The sequence below is a fragment of the Onychostoma macrolepis genome, chromosome 15, assembly GCF_012432095.1.
Source record: "Onychostoma macrolepis isolate SWU-2019 chromosome 15, ASM1243209v1, whole genome shotgun sequence".
NCBI lineage: Eukaryota > Metazoa > Chordata > Actinopteri > Cypriniformes > Cyprinidae > Onychostoma > Onychostoma macrolepis.
In genome coordinates this window covers 12598674-12621164 of record NC_081169.1, presented here as the reverse complement: position 1 = coordinate 12621164, position 22491 = coordinate 12598674, and the positions used below count along the sequence as shown (strand labels likewise).

At 37.5% G+C, this 22491-nt stretch overlaps 1 protein-coding gene across 1 annotated transcript; it reads left to right on the top strand.

Moving 5' to 3' along the window:
- Positions 1 to 307: 307 nt before the first annotated feature.
- LOC131554047 (A disintegrin and metalloproteinase with thrombospondin motifs 15) lies at positions 308 to 13500 on the top strand. The gene is made up of 8 exons (XM_058799077.1): positions 308 to 1469; positions 2637 to 2769; positions 3657 to 3824; positions 3943 to 4226; positions 7685 to 7862; positions 7948 to 8123; positions 9812 to 9987; positions 11501 to 13500. The coding sequence occupies exons 1-8, from the start codon at positions 525 to 527 to the stop codon at positions 12267 to 12269; spliced, it is 2829 nt and encodes a 942-aa protein (XP_058655060.1). The 5' UTR covers positions 308 to 524; the 3' UTR covers positions 12270 to 13500.
- Positions 13501 to 22491: the final 8991 nt, after the last annotated feature.

Here is a 22491-nt window from a genome sequence, read left to right as displayed (position 1 = left end):
ACTGTTTTAAACTGGTACTGATTCTATTAAACAAACATGAATTTGGTTTTATAGAACATTTGATGAAAATTGTTATAATTTTATTCTATTTTGTAAAAAAGAAAACTATTTCATTATTATTATTATTATTAATAAGACTGTTTATCCAGAAGTTTACCCAAAGTTGTTTGACAATTATTCCACACCGCTACAAATGACACAATCATTAGTATGGAGTGGGAGGTAACCTCTGAAGCGCGGCTGGCTTTATGCTCATATTTAGAGAGCCAGAAGTGTCTGCAGTGTTCAACATGAACCATGAGCTCTCATCTGAACTTCCCAAAAACTCTTATTACAATCTGCAATGTTTACATATGACGCAAAAGAATAAAAAAAGAGAGAGCTGGTTTCACAGAGAGAAATACCAGAGCGATGGATGGGAACTGTAGCAAAGCTTAATTCTCATGACGGATGTACGGAACCGTGATCAACAGCATCACGGTGTGAATTACACTCTGAAGGATATCTAATCACCGCCAACAACGATGTCGGTTTTCCCCGTAGTTTTGTTTTGTCTCTTGCACATGCTGTTTTTAACGAAAATATACCTCTGTATGGAAACTGATTTTTGTGAACCTGTTCGACTTGACCGTGAAAATTTCCCAAGTCATGACAAACTGAGCAAAGAACTTGTTGTTTACAAAATAAACGCTTTTAATCAGGAATTTTATCTTAATATTCTGCCTGACTCCAGTTTTCTGGCTCCTGATGGCACATTTCAGTATGACACAACATCTTCAAGTGCTTTTTTAGAAGGTGATTTTAGAAGATGCTTTTACTCCGGTGATATTAATGCAGACAGGAATTCATATGCAGCTCTCAGTGTCTGTGGAGGTGTCCGAGGAGCTTTTTCTTACAACGGAATGGAATACCTCATAGAGCGCAGGTCGACCAACACAGCACCTGGAATGATCTCAGATGATGCTGAAAAAACGCACATCATCCGCAGGAGAAGACATCTTCACGCACCGAACTCAACATCTAGGTGCGGAGTTACATCCAGTTTAAACCAGGGCGTTGTGGAGTCGTTGGAAAAGTACAAACATGTTAAGAGACACACGAGGAACTTGACAGAAACTTTGTTGAAAAGCATGAGCAGATCGAAAAGATTCGCCTCTATACCGAGGTACGTAGAGGTCCTGGTTGTTGCTGATGAGTCAATGGCGAAATTCCACGGCGACGACCTGAAGCAATACCTTTTGACTCTCATGTCTGTCACTGCAAAGCTGTACAAACACTCCAGTATCTTGAACGCCATCAGTATAGTGGTTGTAAAGCTTATGGTGATTAATGAGGCAGAAAAAGGACCCAAAGTATCCAGTAACGCGGCACTAACGCTGCGCAATTTCTGCACCTGGCAGAAGAAGCTGAACAAGATCAACGACAAACACCCAGAGTACTGGGATACTGCTATTTTGTTTACAAAGCAGGTAGGAAATTATGTTCTCATATGGGCCAATGACCATTTTTGTCTGAAAATAGGTTATTTAAAACACACATAGAACTGTAACTCAATTCGATACATATCTATGATGAACTCGTCAAAATATAAATACAGAATTTATAAACCACCTTTGAAAAATGTTTGAAAATATTTTGACATTTGAGAATTTCATTCACATTTATTCAAGGTCTCAGTAAAGTATTTCTTTGTTTGCACCACTTGACATTTGTCATTTAGGTAAATTAATTAATATTTACACAAAGATTTCTCCTTTTAATATCTTTCAGTGGTTTTGCCACAATTGAAACACTTTCTATACTAACATGACATGCCATCTGGATAGAAAGTAAAACATTTCAGGAAATAAGTCAAGTCTAGGGAGTGCCCCTAAAAGAAAATGTAATTCTCTACCATTTGATTCCAATATAAACTTAAAAGCACCATTACATCACCAGAAAGCTGAAAACGCACGCCATGTGTGTAAAACTGACTCAAGCAGAGAAGTGATCCAAGTCAGCTGTCATTACACTGCTAGCTATTATGCCAAGGTACCTGCACTGCACCTGATATTTCAGCCAAATTAACTCATGCCTTTCTATTACAGCAATGCAAACTACTATTTTGCTGCTTGGTATGTTAAAGTTTGAACTGATAACTTCTGCAACTTCTCATGGCCATCAACTGCCCCGTTCATCGAACAGCATGAGAAAGTTGAAACATTCATGTCAAGATTATATTGGAATGTATTCAGCCTTCCCAAATGTTCTCCCTGAGGTCTGCAGGTGGCTGCACTACGATGTTCTCACATGGTTCCATCTGTCCTCTTAACAGTGTCGTAACCACAGCTGTTTACAGGCATTCTTGGCCACCCTCGCTGCTCCACACAGCTCTGTGCTTCTCATTATGTCAATACACAATAATAATAATAAAAGAAGAGTATTTTGATCTGACAAATCGGTTCACAAACATACATTTTGGCCAGGCCTAATGACTGGGGAAAGCTCAATGAGGAAGCATGGATTATGGGGATGAATTAAACGATTACTACTGTAACTCTGGCTATCATCTTCATACTGCTCCTGAAACACTTGATGCTTGTTATGTCACATTGTGTTTCATCACTCATTTCACACTGTAATCATTCTCTTCACAGGACCTGTGTGGGGCCACCACATGTGACACTCTGGGTATGGCTGATGTTGGCACCATGTGTGATCCTAAGAGGAGCTGCTCAGTGATTGAAGATGATGGTCTCCCCTCAGCCTTCACCACCGCACATGAACTAGGTGAGAGCTTTGTTTGGCTTCAAAGACAGTCTTTTGTGAGCAAAACAGGTGAACTGAAGGTTTTTGTCTGCGTTCTCTTCCCAGCACTCACTCTGAGACTCTGTCTGTGGTGTAATTAAGTTGAATCCTTTAGGGTGATGGGATTTTGATGAGGCTTCTCACTTCTGAAATTCTATCTTGGATTTCTTGATCTTTGAACATGAATATTGTGCCAGCTGTTTCAAGAAAAAAGTCCTGTCACGCTTTATTATGAAATTAGAAGAACGATGACAACTGCATTCAGGCGTTTTCCACATCTCTTGATCCCTGTGAAAACAAAGGTTTAATAAAAGACAGATGGGAAAACATTAGCAGATGCTAAAAGAACCACATTCACTGGGGCTGGTGCATCAGTGCCATCCTTATAATATGGTGTGTACAGACCTATGAAACTCTTTGTACATGTCTAATCTGTTAGCCATTGTACACCTTGCAAACAGAGAGACAGACAGACAGACAGATGCATATAACGATAGAATGATGGATAAATGGATAGATGGATGGACGTACAGACAGACAGATGGATGGATGGATGGATGGATGGATGGATGGATGGATGGATGGATGGATGGATGGATGGATGGATGGATGGACGAACACACAAACAAACGGGTGGATGGATGCATGTACAGACAGATGGAGATAGATAGATAGATAGATAGATAGATAGATAGATAGATAGATAGATAGATAGATAGATAGATAGATAGATAGATAGATAGATAGATAGATAGATAGATAGATAGATAGATAAAAAAACTCTTAACTATAACTATTCATTTCCATTTTCTCCTATGAAAATGAAAACAGACTGACATGGCTTGACTATTTCTTTGGCTCTTGTCCAGGGCATGTGTTCAGTATGCCACATGACAATGTGAAGGCTTGTGAGGAGGTATTTGGAAAGCTCAAGGACAACCATATGATGTCTCCCACTCTGATCCAGATTGACCACAACACGCCCTGGTCTGTCTGCAGCGCTGCCATCATAACAGACTTCCTGGACGCTGGCCACGGTTAGTTCAACTGCTCTGCTGCAATCAACTCTGACGTGTGTGGCTCAGCAATGTCGAACAAATACATTGCTCAGCTACACAAATCACCAATACTAAATGTATGATTTGCATTCTCCAGGTGACTGTCTGCTGGATCAGCCCCAAAAGCTACTGACTCTTCCAGATGACCCTCCAGGTGTCAGCTACTCGCTCAGCCGTCAGTGTGAACTAGCCTTTGGCTCAGGATCCAAGCCCTGTCCGTACATGCAGGCCTGCTCTAAGCTGTGGTGCACGGGGAAAGCTAAAGGACAGCTGGTGTGTCAGACTCGCCACTTTCCCTGGGCTGACGGTACGACCTGTGGCAACAACAAGCTGTGCTATCGGGGGATCTGTACTGATAAGCACAATACCACCAAAAACAAGGTGAGTGATGTGCTAACTAGAGTATATCTGACTACAGACAAATGTGCTTGTATTGTTTTACTTGACACACGTCAATGATTTCTGGATTTTAAAATGTAAAATGAACAGTCTTTTTTGGTCAACAAGGCTGCATTTATTTAAACAAAAATAAAGTAAAAACAGTAATAATGTGAAATATGATAACTGTTGTCTATTTTAATATATTTTAAAATGTAATTTATTGTACAGAAGAGGATTAGGGCTGAGCAAAAATAAAAAAATAAAACAATCTTGAGATTAAAGTCATTATAATGTTCATTGTCAGCATTTTATTTGGACTTTCTCCTCGAAACACAACGACTTTATTCTTGCAATTTAATGAGTTTATTCTCAACATTTTATTTTAACTTTTTTTTTTCTTAAAACTTAAGTTTTTCCTTGAAACACAATGACTTTATTCTTGAAATTTAATGAGTTTACTCTCAACATGTTATTTTGACATTTATTTTGAAAAGTTTAATCTCGCATTATAATGACTTTAATCTCGAGATTGTTTTATTTATTTTTTTATTATTGCTTGGCCTTAATCCACTTCCGTATTCCTGTGATGGCAAAGCTGAATTTTCAGCATCATTACCCCAGTCTTCAGTTTCACATTATTTTAATAAATTGTCCTAATATGCTGATTTGCTCAAGAAACATATCTCATTATTATCAATGTTGGAAATAGTGCTGCCATTTTTTGTTTGTGGAAACCTTGATAATAAAATCTAATAGAATCAGAATAGCAGAACAGCATTTTGTAATATATATAGAGAGAGAGAGAGAGAGAGAGAGAAATATACCTTTTGTAATATTATATGCCTTCACTGTCACATTTGATCAATTTTTTTTTGATAACTTATTTCAAAAAGTGAAACTTTCATATATTCTAGATTCATTACATGTAAAGTAAAACATTTCAAAAAGGTTTTTTAGTTTTAATTTTGATGATTAGAGCTCTCATGAAAGTCAAAAATCCAGTATCTCAAAATATTAGAATATTTACATTTGAGTTTCATTAAATGACCATCCCTACAGTATAAATGCCGGGTATCTCTTGTTCTTTGAAACCACAATAATGGGGAAGACTGCTGACGTGGCAATGGTCCAGAAGACAATCATTGAGACCCTCCACAAAGAGGGTAAGTCACAAAAGGTCATTACTGAAAGGGGTGGCTGTTTACAGAGTGCTGTATCAAAGCATATTAAATACAAAGTTGACTGGAAGGAAGAATTTGGGTAGGAAAAGGTGCACAAGCAACAGGGATGACCGCAAGCTTGAGAATAATGTCAAGCAAAGCCGAGTCAAACACTTGGGAGAGCTTCACAAGGAGTGGACTCAAGCTAGAGTCAGTGCATCAAGAGTCACCACGCTCAGACGTCTTCAGGAAAAGGGCTACCAAGCCACTTCTGAACCAGAGACAACGTCAGAAGCATCTTACCTGGGCTAAGGAGAAAAAGAACTGGACTGTTGCTCAGAGGTCCAAAGTCTTATTTTCAGATAAAAGTAAATTTTGCATTTCATTTGGAAATCAAGGTCTGGAGTCTGGAGGAAGATTGGAGAGACACAGAATCCAAGTTGCTTGAAGTCCAGTGTGAAGTTTCCGAAGTCAGAGATGATTTGGGGTGCCGTGATGTCTGCTGGTGTTGGTCCATTGTGTTTAACAAGTCCAAAGTCAATGCAAGCCGTCTACCAGGAGATTTTGGAGCACTTTATGCTTCTATCTGCTGACAAGCTTAATGGAGATACTGATTTCCTTTTCCAGCAGGACTTTAACACCTTCCCACAGTGCCAAAAACACTTCCAAGTGGTTTGTTGACTATGATATTACTGTGCTTGATTGGCCAGCCAACATGCCTGACCTGAACCCCATTTGGAATCTATGGGATATTTTCAAGAGAAAGATGAGAAACAGTCGATCCAACAATACAGACGAGCTAAAGACTCAATAGTGCCTCAGCAGTACCACAGGCTGATCGCTTCCATGCCACACCTCACTGATGCTGGAGTTTGTGCTAAAGGAGCCCCGACCAAGTATTGAGTGCATAAATGAACATACTTTAAAGAACTTGAACTTTTCTGTTTTGCAAATCCTTTTTTTTTTTTTTGATTGAGCTTAGGAAATATTCTAATATTTTGAGATACTGGATTTTTGACTTTCATGAGCTGTAAGCTCTAATCGTTAAAATTAAAACCAAAAAAACTTTTGCAATATTTTACTTTACATGTAATGAATCTAAAATATATGAAAGATTCACTTTTTGAAATAAGTTACCAAAAAAATTACTTTTTCACGATATTCCAATTTTTTGAGATGCGCACACACACACACACACACACATATATATATTGTGACGGGAGGAGCCAACGACAGACACAGTGGGTGTGGAGTCAGGCCTCGGAGAGGCTTTTATTAAACAAAAATACTAAAATAAAGTGTCCAGGGGAAGAAGTGTCCAACAAAACGGGGGGATCTGGTGTCCTCGTTGTGCTGCGGGGCTCGTGAAGGAGGGCAGTGTTCAGAAGGGGAAGGGTCCAGGGAAGGGGCGGAGTCCGGTGGCCGCACGCGCTCCCTCTCTGGTCCGGTTACGAGGCACGGCGGCTTCTTCTGAGCGGCGGCTCTTCCTTTTCTTCCTCGGCCTTTGGCGGGACTTGACCGGCCCGGCATCCTGGCCCGACGGCCGTAATACAGGTGCGGCTTTCTCCCGGACCGCGGGTTCTGCAGCTCACATCTCCGGTGGCGCGACATCCCTCTACGCACCCTTCCTGGACCCACGAGGACACCAGCGTGCATGCACGGGAGATGAGACCGGTCTCTCGAGGAGAGGCGCGCTCGGCATTTAACGGCGGCGGTGATGAGGCTTCATTCAGTCCAGCTGTGCCTCATCACACGCCGCCAGCCCGCGTTGATCCCACGCCCCTCCTCTCATCCACCCACTCCAGTCGGGAGCCTGGTGAAGGGCGGCGAATAAGGGACGGGGTGGTGATGATGATGAGGGGGAGGGCCACCGATCCGTCACAATATATATATATATATATATATCCTGTGTTGCTTCTCAAATAAATGTAAAATGTATATTGTTTTGTTAAATTTATCTTGTTTTAAGGATTTATAGATACTTTTTACTGAAAAACAAGTAAAAGGCTATTTATAGTGGAATAATTCAGAAAAAGTTTGTCTCTGGCATCACTGCAGAAACCCCCATTTGGAACTTTTATTTTTAAGTGTAAAAAAGAAGTTTATTTATTTATTTACTTATTTTATTTTTAGTTAGTTAGTTAGTTAGTTAGTTAGATAGTTAGTTATTATGGCATATAATGCTCATTACATAATATTTCTGCTGCCAATGAACATTTAAATGCTAGTCATTTTGAAGATGTTTGCCAGTCTTCTCAGCAGGGATGTGTTTCTGAGCCATGTTGACTCTTTCTGCAGGTAGATGGTCATTGGGGTCGGTGGGGTCCATACGGTCCATGTTCCCGTACTTGTGGGGGAGGGGTGCAGCTCGCCAAAAGGGACTGTAACAACCCCATCCCTGAAAACGGGGGCAAGTACTGCCAGGGACTGAGAGTGAAGTATCACTCCTGCAACTTAGAGCCCTGTAAAGACTCAGGTGAATGACATATCTTTCAGTCTCATGTTCAACAATATGAATAAGTCAATATTCGTGTCTGACGATGACCTTTCATTTGTGACAGGAAAGAGCTTTCGAGAAGAGCAGTGTGAAGCGTTCAATGGCATCAGTCTGAACACTAACAGACTGAGCCCGTCTGTGGTCTGGGTCCCGAAATACTCTGGAGTCTCTGTTAAGGACAGATGCAAGCTCATCTGCCGAGCCAACGGCACCGGATACTTTTATGTCCTTGCGCAGAAGGTAAATAAATTAAAATACAAGCTTAAATACTGCAAAGTTGTTTGACATTCATGGTTCATGAGCAGAAGTGCAGTTCTGAGCCAGTGTGCAGTTCTTATCTCATGGAAAGAATAACATCCACTTTTCAAAGTGAACAAGATACTTTTAAAAAGTAATGGTGAGAGCTCATCTCTCAGATATGGCCGTGTGGAAAGACACAGTGCAGGACTGCTTCTCACAATCGCCCGTGACATACAGTGGTACATCACTAGTAGTACACTAGTATTTTCACCAGCTAAAAATGGTTTTGAGTCAGTCATTAAGCCAGTTATGGCAAAATGAATGTTTGGAAATGTAAACTGATATTTCCTACTGACACACTACAACAAAAGATAGAAATAACTGACGTAAAACCTTTTTTTAGCTGGTGAAAGTACTAGTGTTCTAATCATTTTGGCCACCGCTGTAGATGGAAAGACAGAAACACACAGTTTCAGAAACCTAGACATCTATAGTGTATCAGCTCACTTTAGTTACACAATTAAAAAACTATGTACTAACCAGCTGCAATAGTTCCACGGGACAACTCATTGGACCAAATCATGCTCCTTGTGTATATTAAATAATGTAACACTGAATGACTGAAATAATGTAACACTCTCGCCCCTATTTTGATAGATCCGCCCCATACATACGTACACATCCCAGGCAACAATAAGTTCTGTGAAACAAAGCAAAACCAATGTTACTCACCTATCGAGAAGAAACAAAGCAACCTCTGCGTCCGATCGCAGGCCTTCCCACTCCTTGAGTTTTCTCCAGTGCTGGAAAGCTGATTCGATATTTACAAGGGTCCTACTTCTTGCCTTATCGTAACACCGTGTCTACACCGTACGCAAATGTTGATGCTGTCTACACTGGATGCCGCGCACAACCTGATATTGCCAAGTGCGATGTGTTCCTGGGTCAACATCTTTGTTGACCCTGGAACAACATTGTGATTAACCAATCAGATTTCAAGAACCAGTTTATAATTTTTGTGAAGTTTAGGATTACAATCAGTGTTTGGTGCCTGTACATCAGTGTAATTAATCTATCAGTTCCTCTGATTTTAGGGATTACTCATGGGTAAGGTTAGGTTTAGGTGTAGGTTTAGGTGATTAAAATGTTGCTCCAGGGTCAACAAAATATGTTGACCCAGGAATACGTCTAACTTGGCAATATCAGGACGTGCGGATGCACACGACAAATCCCCGACAGTAAACTGCTGCCACGTTCTATTTATAACATATTGACACAAATTTCAAATGATTTTCAACGGTTGCTTTGTCGCGTCCAGTGTAGACAGACTTGAGCTGTTGCAGTGCAGCGTCTGGTGTACACACAGTGTAAGTCTTTTGTTTTTTATCCGCCATCTCTATCATTCTGTCATCGCTTGGCTCGGTTAATGTCCGTCATGTGCACTGAGCGCTCTATGTGCTCTATGTATTTTTAAAAATATAAGTACAATGTAAAAACATGTATATACACAATAAGTGCATTGTATCAAATGATTAATTTAAATGTAAGTACATAGTAGTTAAGGCCACCTAATATAAAGTGGGACCCAAAGGTTTTATTGGTTTTTACTATTATTTAACCTAACAATTTTAAATTTAATTAAAAAGAGGCTGATGGTGTAGTGAATGTGAATGTTATCTGTGTGACAGGTGGTGGACGGGACCCCTTGTTCTCCTGATACCTCAGCGGTCTGTGTCCAGGGGAAGTGCATTAAGGCTGGCTGTGATGGCAAACTGAGCTCCAACATGAAGTTTGACAAATGTGGTGTGTGTGGTGGAGACAGCCAAAACTGCAAGAAAGTCTCTGGAATGTTCACAAAACCCATGTAAGTGCTTTATCTCTGAGTCTACAGTTTTACAAGATCTGAAGGACCAGCGTCAGCTGCAGCAATGTCTTCAGAGTTGTTTGCCATTCAGAAGTGAATTGCAAATGTTTTTAAATTCCACTTCTGTTCCTGATTTTTATTCGAATTTGAGTTGGTGTTAATGTGATTTAAGGGTACGTTCACACTTGTCATGTTGGGTTCGATTAAAACAAACTCTTTTGCAATTTCTCTGTTCATTTGAGTAAGTGTAAACGCTGCCATCCGATCTCTGGTGCACACCAAACAAGCGGACTGAGACCGCTAAAAAGATGGGTCTCGGTCCGCTTCCAAACGAAATCTGTTGTGGTTCGAATGAAATATGAACGCAACACGGACCAAAAACAGGGTGTAATGACAAGATGTGACGCGATGTGACATGATTTGATGACACAGAGTGAGTGGTGTATCCAAAACAAAATGAGCTGAGGGCAACATGAAGCAACAAGGAGGTAAAGTGCCTTTTATGAGCTCTTTGTGAGTTTGCAGAAATAAAATCATATGTACATGCAACAAGTGCGCTTAGTTCAGCAGACGGCATTAGGTGTGTTTGACTAAAAGCGTCGCTGAGCAGACCAATTGGTGAATGGGCACGAAGAGAGTACGAACTTTGATGTCATACACGATCGGTCTGCGCAGTGCCACTTTAAGTCAAGCAGACCTATTGTTTGGGGTGTTCGGTAAGTTCCGTCACAAAATATATGCAATTCAACCGGACCAATCAGGTTGTGAACGTATGACTATGCCTTTAGGTTTTGTATCTTTAGGTTCGCTGTCAAAAAAGCAAGTGTGAACGCTAAGGGGATCCAAACCAAATGTATTGTTTTCATTTTTGGTCCGGACCAAACAAACCAAGAGAACCAAACTACAAGTGTGAACGCACCCCTGAATAGCGATTCAAACTTAAGGAAGAAAAATTTAAAGTAAGAATGGCATAGTTACATGAAGAATGACATAGTTACATCTTACTATATTAATAACAATAAATTGTGCATAATTACAAATAACTAACACTAAACCAAACCCTAACTCTGAAGTAAGAACATGTAGTTAATGAATATTACTTGGTACTTATTTGTGTAATTACACTGTAATAACATCACAAACTAAAAACCTTAAAATGAAGTGAAATTCAAAGAAACTCATGCAACTCATACAAGTAGAAAAATTAAAAAGAATAATGTACTTAATTTCATTCTGTAATAATTTATTTTATTTTAATATTTAAATTTAAAAATACAATCATTTTTGGAACAACACTTCTTAACACATTTGCCATCTTGCTAATATCTGCAGATTTTTTTTTATTATTTTTTTTTTATTATTGTAAATTCCACTTTAAATTCATATCATTTCAACTTCTAACAGAAATTCCTGAGTGGTGTCCCTAATTCAATTCAAATTCCAAATCATGAATCAAAAAGAAGCCAAATCTTTAATTCTGAATATTGTCCAACTCTTTGATCTAATTTTTCAGGAATGGATATAACTTTGTGGTGACTCTACCGGTCGGAGCTGCAAACGTGGATGTTAGGCAGCGTGGTTACCGTGGTTTGGTTAACGATGACAACTATTTAGCAGTAAAGAACATCCATGGCAAATATCTCCTGAACGGAAACTTTGTGGTTTCAGCGGTAGAAAAAGACATTATCGTAAAGGGAAGTCTGCTGCGCTACAGTGGAACGGGCACATCGGTGGAGACGCTGCAGGCCTCCAGACCTCTCAAAGAGTCTCTCACAGTGGAATTGTTATCGGTGGGTAAAATGACACCTCCTCGAGTGCGCTACTCCTACTACCTGAATGCGGGAAATAAAGAGGGCAAGGTCCTAAAGAAGGAGAGGAACCCTACGCAGAACAGTGTGCTAGAAGACAGTAATAAAGTGGAGCTGAAGAAGCCGGCCTATCAGATGCCGTCTTATACGTGGGTGGCTGCGGATTGGAATAAGTGCTCGGTTACCTGTGGGAACGGGGTTCAAAGTAGACTGATACAGTGTTTGGATTCGGATGGGGAAACAGCTACACATTGTGACGGCACACAAAAGCCCAATGCAATAAGGGTGTGTGGTGACCCTTGCCCAACATGGAGCATCAGCGAATGGTCCTCATGCTCTAAAACCTGTGGGAAAGGCTTTAAGAGACGCCCACTGCGATGCATCACTCAAACTGGGCTGCTTTTACCTAGAGACCACTGCTCAAGCAAAAGAAAGCCACAGGAACTGGACTTTTGCATTGTTCGGCCCTGCTAGTGTACAATTTGGTGTGTTCTGAGACCAATTTCACGGAGCCAAAGTCATCGTTTTATGTGTGCGTCCTGTATTGCCTCATTTGTAATGAGAATATTGTCACGAAGGATGTCTTTTACCATTACAATGTTACATGTTAAGGTACAGCTATCGCCTACCTCGAAAAGGACAGGGTGTTTTAAAGCAACCAAATAACACAGACCACATAAAGCTGTAAAATGTTATGCTTTGGCATTAAAACTGTCGCAAAAGCAGACTTTTACAGCATCTCCTCTACATATGGTTGTAGATAAAGTGACAATATCAGACAGTGTTTGAATTTGTATTCAGACTTTAAATACATGTGAATAATTTGATCTAAATGTGAAGCATATTGTATGCAAAAATAGGGCGACTTGGTCCATGCACTATTGATCATTTGTATTCGTATAGTATATTAGGCTGAGGTAGTCAGTAGATTAAAGCGTTCCTAATCATTGAAGGTTCAACGAGTAGAATTTAGGGGTTACATATAAGTTTAGAGAAGACAAAATAATGATGCCAAAAGTAGGCTTTTAGTTTGGGTTTAGTGAAAGTAATCAGTAATTTAACCTCTCATTTTGGGCAGATTGTGAACACATATTTACATTAATAATGTTAATATAATGGTACTGTACGCAAAGGGATAAAAAAAACAGTTAAATTCTATAAATAAATTAGTTAATATACTTTATGGCACAAAACTTCATCAATTCAGCTATCTATATAAGTATACCAGTTAGAAAGTCTTTAGGTATCTTGATTTTTTTTTTAAACCGATCTCTGCTAAAAGACACTGATGTTGATATAGCCTCGGTACTGCAAACGTTGTGCAAAAGCAACTTCTTATACAATATGATTTCAATATCAATAATCTCCACAGAGGAAAAAAGAAGACACATTAAACACATGCAGCTGCTACAGCCACTATGATTTTAGCTGTAAAGTCACCGTGTTCCTTAGATGAAAAATCAACAATATGTTTAATTGTACGTGTATTAGATGTATTCTCTGCTGGATCTATGAAGATACATTGTAACTTGTGTAAACCAAATGTTGTTGTTGAGAGCGTCTCATACATTCCAAAGGTGCTTCCTTGTTTCATTATGCTTTCTCATCTTTTGATGTTAATACAGCAAAAGGCGCTTATGTTTTTCTATTGGAATCCATTGTATACTATGTATACATCCATCAACTGTGCACAAATAAATACAGAAATGACATGAACTGCTCTGAGGGATCTCCTCACAATGTGTATGAATCATGTATATGTTAATGATCAGCTTTAAACTGTGCTGAAAAGTCATTTGGTCACGGCAGCTAATCTCCTCTCTAAAGGCCGGATGAAGTGTCATGGACAATCCCATAGCGTTCAGTGACACTGGAATTCTGCTGAGGCGACTGTTCAGTCTTTCCCGGGGAAAAAACCTGACGATCTCAGGCCTGATAATCCTCTCCAATTGTGTGACGGAGCTCAACTATCTCCAATGTTTCACATGTCAGGCCGAGCCACAGGTTATAGCCTATACTGCTATAAACTTTGGTATAATGCATTTGTTTGAAGCAAGACAGAAGAAAATATATATAAATTAATATAAAAAATGCAGTGCATAGAATGGGCAGTTTTTCAGGTGTAACCTAAACGTGTATGGAAACCATATCTGCATTCATAAGCAGTCACATTAAATTGGACGATTTCTCTTTGCAAGCCCTGAACATCTCCTGTCAACTGAAACTGGTGGTGGTCAGCTGTTTCCAACTCCAATATTTCCAACTCAGTGATTTTCATAACAAATGAAATTCCCCCCTGCTAGGATTATAACATTAGACGCAGCAAGCACTAACTTGGCATTGAAATCACAGTATTGAAAAATTAAAAGCACTACCTACTCCAGCCAAGGTTAAATGAAATCATATACTTCTATATATATTCAATAACTAAATAATACACTGCATAATATAATTTAAATGCATATCTATGTTATTTTATTTATTTCAGTTAACATTTACTTTATTTCAAGTACCAAATATGTTTTTATGGTTTTTTCATTTTATTAATTATAATAACCATGACATAATTTGTATTTTACATATATTAGTGCTGTCAAATGATTAATCGCAATTAATCACATCCAAAATAAAAGTTTTTGTTTACATAATATATGTATGTGTATTGTGTATATTTATTATGTATATATAAATACACTCAAATGCATGTATATATTTCAGAAAAATATGTTATGTTTATATATTAAATACATTTATTGACAATATGAATTATATGAATATAAATAGACATGTAAATACATGTAAATATTTTCAAAATATATAGTGTGTGTGTGTGTGTGTATTTACGTATACATAATAAATATACACAGAACACACACATATATTATGCAAACAAAAACTTTTATTTTGTATGCGAATAATCGTTTGACAGCACTAATATATATATATATATATATATATATATATATAAAAACTAAATACACATACTATACTGAAATAATATTCTTCACTGTCTTTTGCATACACAATTTACATTACAAATTAAAATATAATTAACTAATTAATATTTTAATTTATATTATAAAAAATAAAAATAGACATACAATTAAATACACACTAATGAAATAATTTTCTTTACATTATACTTTAAATTCTGTATATATCGACATTATAAATTTAAAAAATAATTAAAACAACAAATAAATGCACGCTTAAAGCCAAAAAAAAAAAAAATCTACCATTTTTAAAAGTGATTATTTCAGCCTTATTAATCTGTAAATAATAAGAATGTGGCATCATTAGTGAAAACAAAATGAATTTCCACTGACGACAAAAACATTTTCACGACTGAAGATATTGGATGCGAAGGGAGCAAATGGGTTTCCATGTGGTCATATGAAGTACTAATAAATATTATTTTTACATCATGATGCAGACACACACACATACACACAGCTGCAATAAAAAGAGTCTTTGACTATGAAACGAACAGCTTCGCATTTCAGGTCTCGCGTATTTGAGGATTACACTCAACACCTACAGAGAAAAAATATATAGTTTTTCAGCAGTACACAGAGTCCTTTTAAAAAGCATGCATGATGACAGCTTTAACACATTAGTTTAGTACTTAACTAATCCAGAAAACTCTTCATGCATTTATTTTTAGCTTGATTAATCTGGAAAACATTAATGCACTGAACTACACTTCAAGAGGTTTATCTTTGTTTGAATGAGCTCCAATAAAAATGGTCATTCTCCTATCTAAACACTGCACATAGTTTGTCCAACTTCACGATATTAAAACTCTCAGCTGCTTTGGATCTATTGTTCCACAGCATTGACCTCGCCTGCTCTTGAACCTTGAGAACACCCATGAAAATCTATATGATTTGCGTTTCTGAAGTTAATGCTTGCTGAAGTTTGGACATGTTTTAAAATCAAAGGCATTACCCTGTGGCAAATAAATGAAATAATAAAAAAATGTGTTTTTGTCAAACTAGTCAAACATGGAGTCTCTGTTTTGCATTCAGTCTTATAAATTCTTGAATTAAAAATTTATTAGTGATTTTAAAATGAACTCCCTACATCTACATTCACACATTTGGTGAATGTTAGCGGGTGACGCAACCTCATTGTAAGCTTTTAACCTATTGTTACCCATAAAGTCTTTGTTCGGACCACCATACAAATCAAAAGCCAAGCGTGAAGACGGCCAGAAATAGTTAAGTAGGAGGAAAAAAGCTCTGTGAACCAAGAGGCCACGTTTCTTTCTTTGGCTTCTCTTGCCTGTTTCAGAGAGCTGCTTTAAATCCACGTCATTGGAGACACTGCTTTTACAAGGTCATTTGAGAGTTCAAGCTTAGAAAAGGAACAGGACCTTCTGTTACGGAGGTCTCGCATAATGAGCTGCTGGATTGTAAAAAAAATTGCAAAGAAATCTCCACAACATCAAACCGAACCTTTAAAATGATCCAAAGCACAAATGCTAATTCTAGAGATCACATGAAGCTGCCAATGAGGCCACTGCTGCTTGAGGGAAGACCAAAAACTATTTCAAATTTTTATTTCTTGTAAAAAAACAGTTCTCAACTGTGAGAAGTGATGGATATATAAGCAGAAAAAAATCTATAATCTCAGAATTGCAAGATATAAACTCCACATTTCTCGCAATTATGATTTTATGTCTCATAATTCTGAATTGTGAGGATTGTTGTGAGGAAAAAAATTCCATAGGCTTCCATTGAATTTTAGAGGGGAAGTTCATCCAAAAAGATACATTCTGTCAGCTTTTTCTCACACTCAAGAAAAAAATGTATAAATGAAAAATGATAAAAACTTTCTTTGTGGAACACAAAAGAAAAATGTCTCCAAAAAAAAAAAACTGAACAATGAACAACAATGCAAGTCAAAGGGGTCCAGTGTGGTTCGGACCCCAAATTTCTTTGAAATATTTTTGTTTGCGTTCTGCTTGAAAAAAGAATTACATACAGGTTTAGAACAACATGAAGATGAGTAGGCCTACATATAATTTTTTTATTTTTTTTACAATTTTTATCTCTTTGAGCATTTTGTAGCATGCTCTCAGGTCAGATAATCATTGCAAAATCAAAAATAAATACTTATGCATGATTCTGAATAATCATTTTGCAGAACAATCATGTTTAAGCTAAACTCACAAAGTCTTTATTATGTCTGTCAGAATGTCAGTCAGAATGTGCAAATAGGCTATTCTACAATATTCTTCAATATTCCATCATAAGGAACTTGAAAAATGGCAAAAACACCGCATCGACCTCACCCTCTGCATTAGTTAGTGGGTATAATTGGGGATTTTCCAGGGTTACTGCAGATTCAAGTTGCCATAGTGAAAAGTTATAATGCACACCAAAATAAGGGTTGTGCCTAATGTGTGAGAAACTTTAGAGACATCAGAGCAAGGTACAGAGAACTGGAACTGGTGAGATCACAGCCACTCCCTGATCATCAACACAGAAATAGCCTCAAATTTTGACATTGTGCAGCCATCATCATTTGCCCAGGCTGAGTTTGAAGTTAATGGCACGTGTTGTTGACAACCAAATTTACTGTTGAGATGGAGAAGGAAGTAAAGGGAAGTAGATGATATAATGAATGTTTAAACAGAAATAGTGAGGTAGCCTAAAGCTGGAGACCCCAGGATAAAAGATGTTTCCATAAAATACTGATGTAACCTTTACGTAGAATCGTGTGACGTTCTCTTCCCCCTTCTTTTAATAAACAGGGAAAAAAATCATCCAGTGCAAAAATGACTGTTTATCCGTGTTTTTATGGGCTCCCATGTGAAAAAAGTGTTCAGTTGTTTTGAATGTGCACTTGTAGTGTACAAATCATAAAAGTATGTATATATATATATACATATATATATATATATATTTTTTTTTTTTTTTTTTTCTCAGAATATAATATTAAAAGGCCACTTAAGTGTATTTAAAGAGAGTAGACTTTCATGGCTGTGTTTCTTAAGTCCACTTTTTAAAAAAAAAAGTAAACTTGTAATAATGTCAAATTAAAGGCTTTACTTTAAAACATTGTTTAAATACTCTTTTGTCATGCTTTTAACTATAATGTTTTTTTTATTTAATTACATTTTAATTTAACTTAAAATCGGGGGAAGTTGTGGCCTAATGGTTAGAGAGTTGGACTCGTAATCCAAATGTTGCGAGTTTGAGTCTCAGGTCCGGCAGGGATTGTACCATGACTGAGGTACCCTTGAGCAAGGCACCGAACCCCCAACTGCTCCCTGGGCACCGTAGCATAAATGAATGCCCACTGCTCTTGGTGTGTGTGCACTTTGGATGGGTTAAATGCACAAAAAAGTATGGGTCACCATACTTGGTCATATTTATTTTTTTAAATGTTTTTAAATTGTGTGTGTTCACGGTGTGTGTGTGTTCACTGCTGTGTGTGTGCACGTTGGATGGGTTAAATGCAGAGCACAAATTCCGAGTATGGGTCACCATACTTGGCTGTATGTCACTTCACTTTCACTTCACTTCACTTTCAAAAATGAAAATTCTGATTATCGTTCCAAATCCATAAGACTTTGGTTAATATTCAAAACACAAGATATTTTGGTTGCACTTTATTTTACAGAACGTGTACTTACATGTACTTATAGTGTACTTAAAGTGGACATACCTACGAAAGTACTGGTAATATAAGGTAACAACATGGGGTAGGGTTAGGTTTAGGGGCAGGTTCAGGGTTAGTACCTAGATATTACCCAGTTATTGTAACTACTTCAATAAGTACATAGTATGTACATGCGGAACAGGACTGTAAAATAAAGTGCTACCGATATTTTTAATGAAACCTATGAGGTTCTTCATATTTGATGCGCTCTATGCATGCATCAATCATTATTCAGATGTAAATAAAAGCCTAAATTTAAATGTTCATCACATAAAGTAGTCATAAAGTAATCAAATAAAGTAATTACTTTAAATATCCGAAAACATAACTTTCTGTTTGGACTTATGTATATTCTTTTCAAATCTCCATAATAAGTATTCTTTTCTTAAGTTTACTAAAGTGTACTTCTTTTTCACAAGGGCTTGGAAGTAAGAGTCTGGACATCGAAACATAATAAAACCTTTGTATAGTCTGTAAAACAGACTTTTGCTTATCTTTTTTTTTATTTGAGAATATTTTAGTGTGCAAGAAATACAATATTTTGATTAGCCTGAACTAAGGGAGGTTTGAGATATAATTTTAAACGTCAAGAGGGATCTTCCAGCAATGAGCTGAAGATGTGAACCATGGCTGCTTCTCCGGCCAGCCGCTCTTTCTTGCCCTTACAAAACAAAACTGCCTTTTGTTATCTTAAGAATATGGAACCAGTGGATGCCAGGAATCCACAATCAATGCCAAAGCTTTGATCCCTTGGACTGTCTCCACTGATGCTTGGCCTTTTTCAAGCTGACAGCAGTAGTTCTTCATCAAAATACTATATTAACTCACATGTGCATTAAATTACATGCAAAATTACATAATGAATGGCCTCTACATTCACAAGTAGCTAATCAAGGGAACAATTGCATTGAAATACAGACACAGTTCCTCAATGCTCAGGCCAATGCTAGCTTGTTTCTAATCACACAGGAGAGAACAGCAAGGGTTAAGTCTTTATTTGCTGTGTGTGCATGGCAAGTTGACAAGGGCCCGATTACCCCCTCTCCTCGCACGCTGTGCAGACACAGGCTCTGATAAGTGTGCTGTGTAAAGGCGGTAGTGAACCACGATCAATGTTGGCAGAGGAGCCAATTTACCAGACACTTGCTCTGCCATGACTGGATGGGAGTAATGAAATCATGTGGCTTTCACCCTTCAACTGATTTTAACAATATAGTTGAGAGACGCCTTATTAAGGAGGAATCCAGTGAACTGATCTCTCCTGCTGTTTGATAATGCCCCCTTCCCATAGTGCCCATGTTCTGTGAATGAAGCCAGATGGCTCTGCAGAGTATGGGAAAATATTCTTAATTAGTGATGTGTTAAATTACAGACAGCACGTGGTCGTCTTTACACCTTTTAACCCAAAGAACACATTTAAAGCATATTATATGTGAAAACATGGAGGACATGCTGAACATGCAGAACTTACAAATAAGCGACATAAGCTGCTTTTCTTTACAGTTTTTAAATAATTACAGAATAAAATGTAAATTCCTAGAGTCCTCACATACCTGCCTTCAAAATGACTGAGAAACATTTTCAACTAAAGACGGAAAACCTTTTATACGTTTTGGCCATTAATTAACATGACAACGCCTGAAAATGCAAACTTTTGAAAACAGGTTATTAAAAACAATACCGTTACTATTTTGGTGTGCACTACAAAAACGTGAATTTATAAAAATAGCAACGTAATGTCCATGCATATTACATGTTCAGTATAGTGTTTCTTTACAAAGTAACATCACCAACTACTGGCCTCCCATAGGAAAAAAAAATATTGCTCAGTGGGTGCTATTCCTAAGATCAGGAGACTTAGATGAGATTCTCATATATCTCTCATTTTAGTATCAACAGCATTTCAGATGTTTCTCCTAAAATTCCTTGCAACTGAGACATGAGAAAGTTCTGAAAGAAAGGAATCCAAAGTGACAATGGTAGAGAAACATGGGAGATCTCTTTATTGTCTTGTTGTAATCTCTTGCAAGGCTCAGAGGTTGCTTTTTTGATTGCAATGGGTTTTTACTTTTAATGATCAGGACAGTAGAAGGAGAGACAGGAAACAAGAACAGGAGCAGGAAAGTACCTTTAGCTGGGATTTGAACCCATGCTGTCTGAGGTGCAGTTGTGCCTTCAAGTCAATGTGCTGCCCTCAAGGCTATGGCTCTGATAGAGGTTACTCTTCGCTCAGGATACTAAGAGGTGAATCTCTTATATGTCTGATTGAGATATCAGCTTTGTCTTAAGATGGCTTCAGTTTTATTTTAGGAGAAACATTAAACTTGACAATGACAATGTCCTTGACAATTATATGGCCAGTATGGCCATGAAAGTCCTGGGTAAGGTTAATGCTAGAACAAAATTTCTTGCCAGACATGTTAGTTTTCTTGATAACCAGAATATAAAATTACTTGCATCAAGTTTAGTGTCATGTCATTTCGAATATGCATGTATTTTTTGGATGTCTGATTTGTCTCGTGGTTGGTTGGATAAGTTACAAAAATCTCAGAATAAATTGATAAGGTCAATTTCAGGGTTTAGTTGTTTTACACATGTGGAGGTTTTCCATTTTAAGTGTCTTGATTGGTTACATATAGAAAGCAGACTAGAACATATTCAATTAAAAACGGTACATAAGATTATCAATAATAGAGCTCCTTCATATTTTAATGCACTTTTTTCTAGGGTGAATGAGCAACATTGCTATAAAACTAGGCAAAGTCTTATGGATATTACATTATGTCGTTTTAAAACTGGTCGTAGGTCTTTTAGATATTCGGGGGCACTTTTGTGGAATAAGTTTCCTGGATATTAAAGGTATTTCGAATATGGTTAGTTTTAGTTTAAAAGCTAAAAGTTGGCTCTTAAGTAGGTCGTTTTGTTGATGAATTTGTATTACGTACGTAGTTATTTGTGACTGTAAATTTTTGTAAATGTGGAATTTTATTGTAATTGTTGTATTTATAATGCAGTGCCAGTGTTCCTGTTACCGGGAGTGGAGTTTGTGCTTTACATCAAGGACCACAATGGAAAAAAGTTTTATTTTAAATTTATTGTGTTATCCTTGACGAATTGAGTGCATTCATTATACTTTTTTTGTCAAATAAAAAGAAAAAAAGAACGAAAGAAACGTTTACTAATATTGTAAATACTAAAACTATCATTTAAATAGCATTAAACATTTCAGAACATTTATCTTCAATGTCCAGCATTGTAAAAGGACTTACATGTGCAAGATGTTTAGTATAGGAGCAATACCTTTATTATTATTATTATTAACAAATGTAACACTAGTTTTTTTATTTTATTTTTATTTTTTTTTATTGCTTTGTTTACCATAAAAATTTTGTTTTGTAGGCTCAATTGAGCTCAATTGAGGCTCAATTGAGCCACAAGGCTCAATTCTTGCACCGCTCTTGTTTTGCCTGTATATGCTCCCACTAAGTCAAATAATGAGAAAGAACCAAATTGCCTGCCACAGCTATGCTGACGATACCCAGATTTACCTAGCCTTATCTCCAAATGACTATAGCCACATTGACTCCCTCTGCCAATGCATTGATGAAATTAACAGTTGGATGTGCCAGAACTTTCTTCAGTTAAACAAGGAGAAAACTGAAGTCATTGCATTTGGAAACAAAGATGAAGTTCTCAAGGTGAATGCATACCTTGACTCTAGGGGTCAAACAACTAAAAATCAAGTCAAAAATCTTGGGGTGATTCTGGAGACAGACCTTAGTCGTAGTAGTCATGTCAAAGCAGTAACTAAATCAGCATACTATCATCTCAAAAACATTGCAAGAATTAGATGTTTTGTTTCCAGTCAAGACTTGGACTTTTTCATGCCTTTACCACCAGCAGGGTGGATTATTGTAATGGTCTTCTCACCAGCTTTCCAAAGAAGACCATTAGACAACTGCAGCTCATCCAGAACGCTACTGCCAGGATTCTGACTAGAACCAGAAAATTTGAGCATATCACACCA

Bases quoted from the DNA above. Each gene is read 5' to 3' on its own strand.
- LOC131554047 (XM_058799077.1), top strand. From the start codon at position 525: ATGTCGGTTTTCCCCGTAGTTTTGTTTTGTCTCTTGCACATGCTGTTT. The intron at 1,470-2,636 runs GTAGGAAATTAT...TTCTCTTCACAG, and splicing joins CTATTTTGTTTACAAAGCAG to GACCTGTGTGGGGCCACCAC. The intron at 4,227-7,684 runs GTGAGTGATGTG...CTCTTTCTGCAG, and splicing joins ACAATACCACCAAAAACAAG to GTAGATGGTCATTGGGGTCG.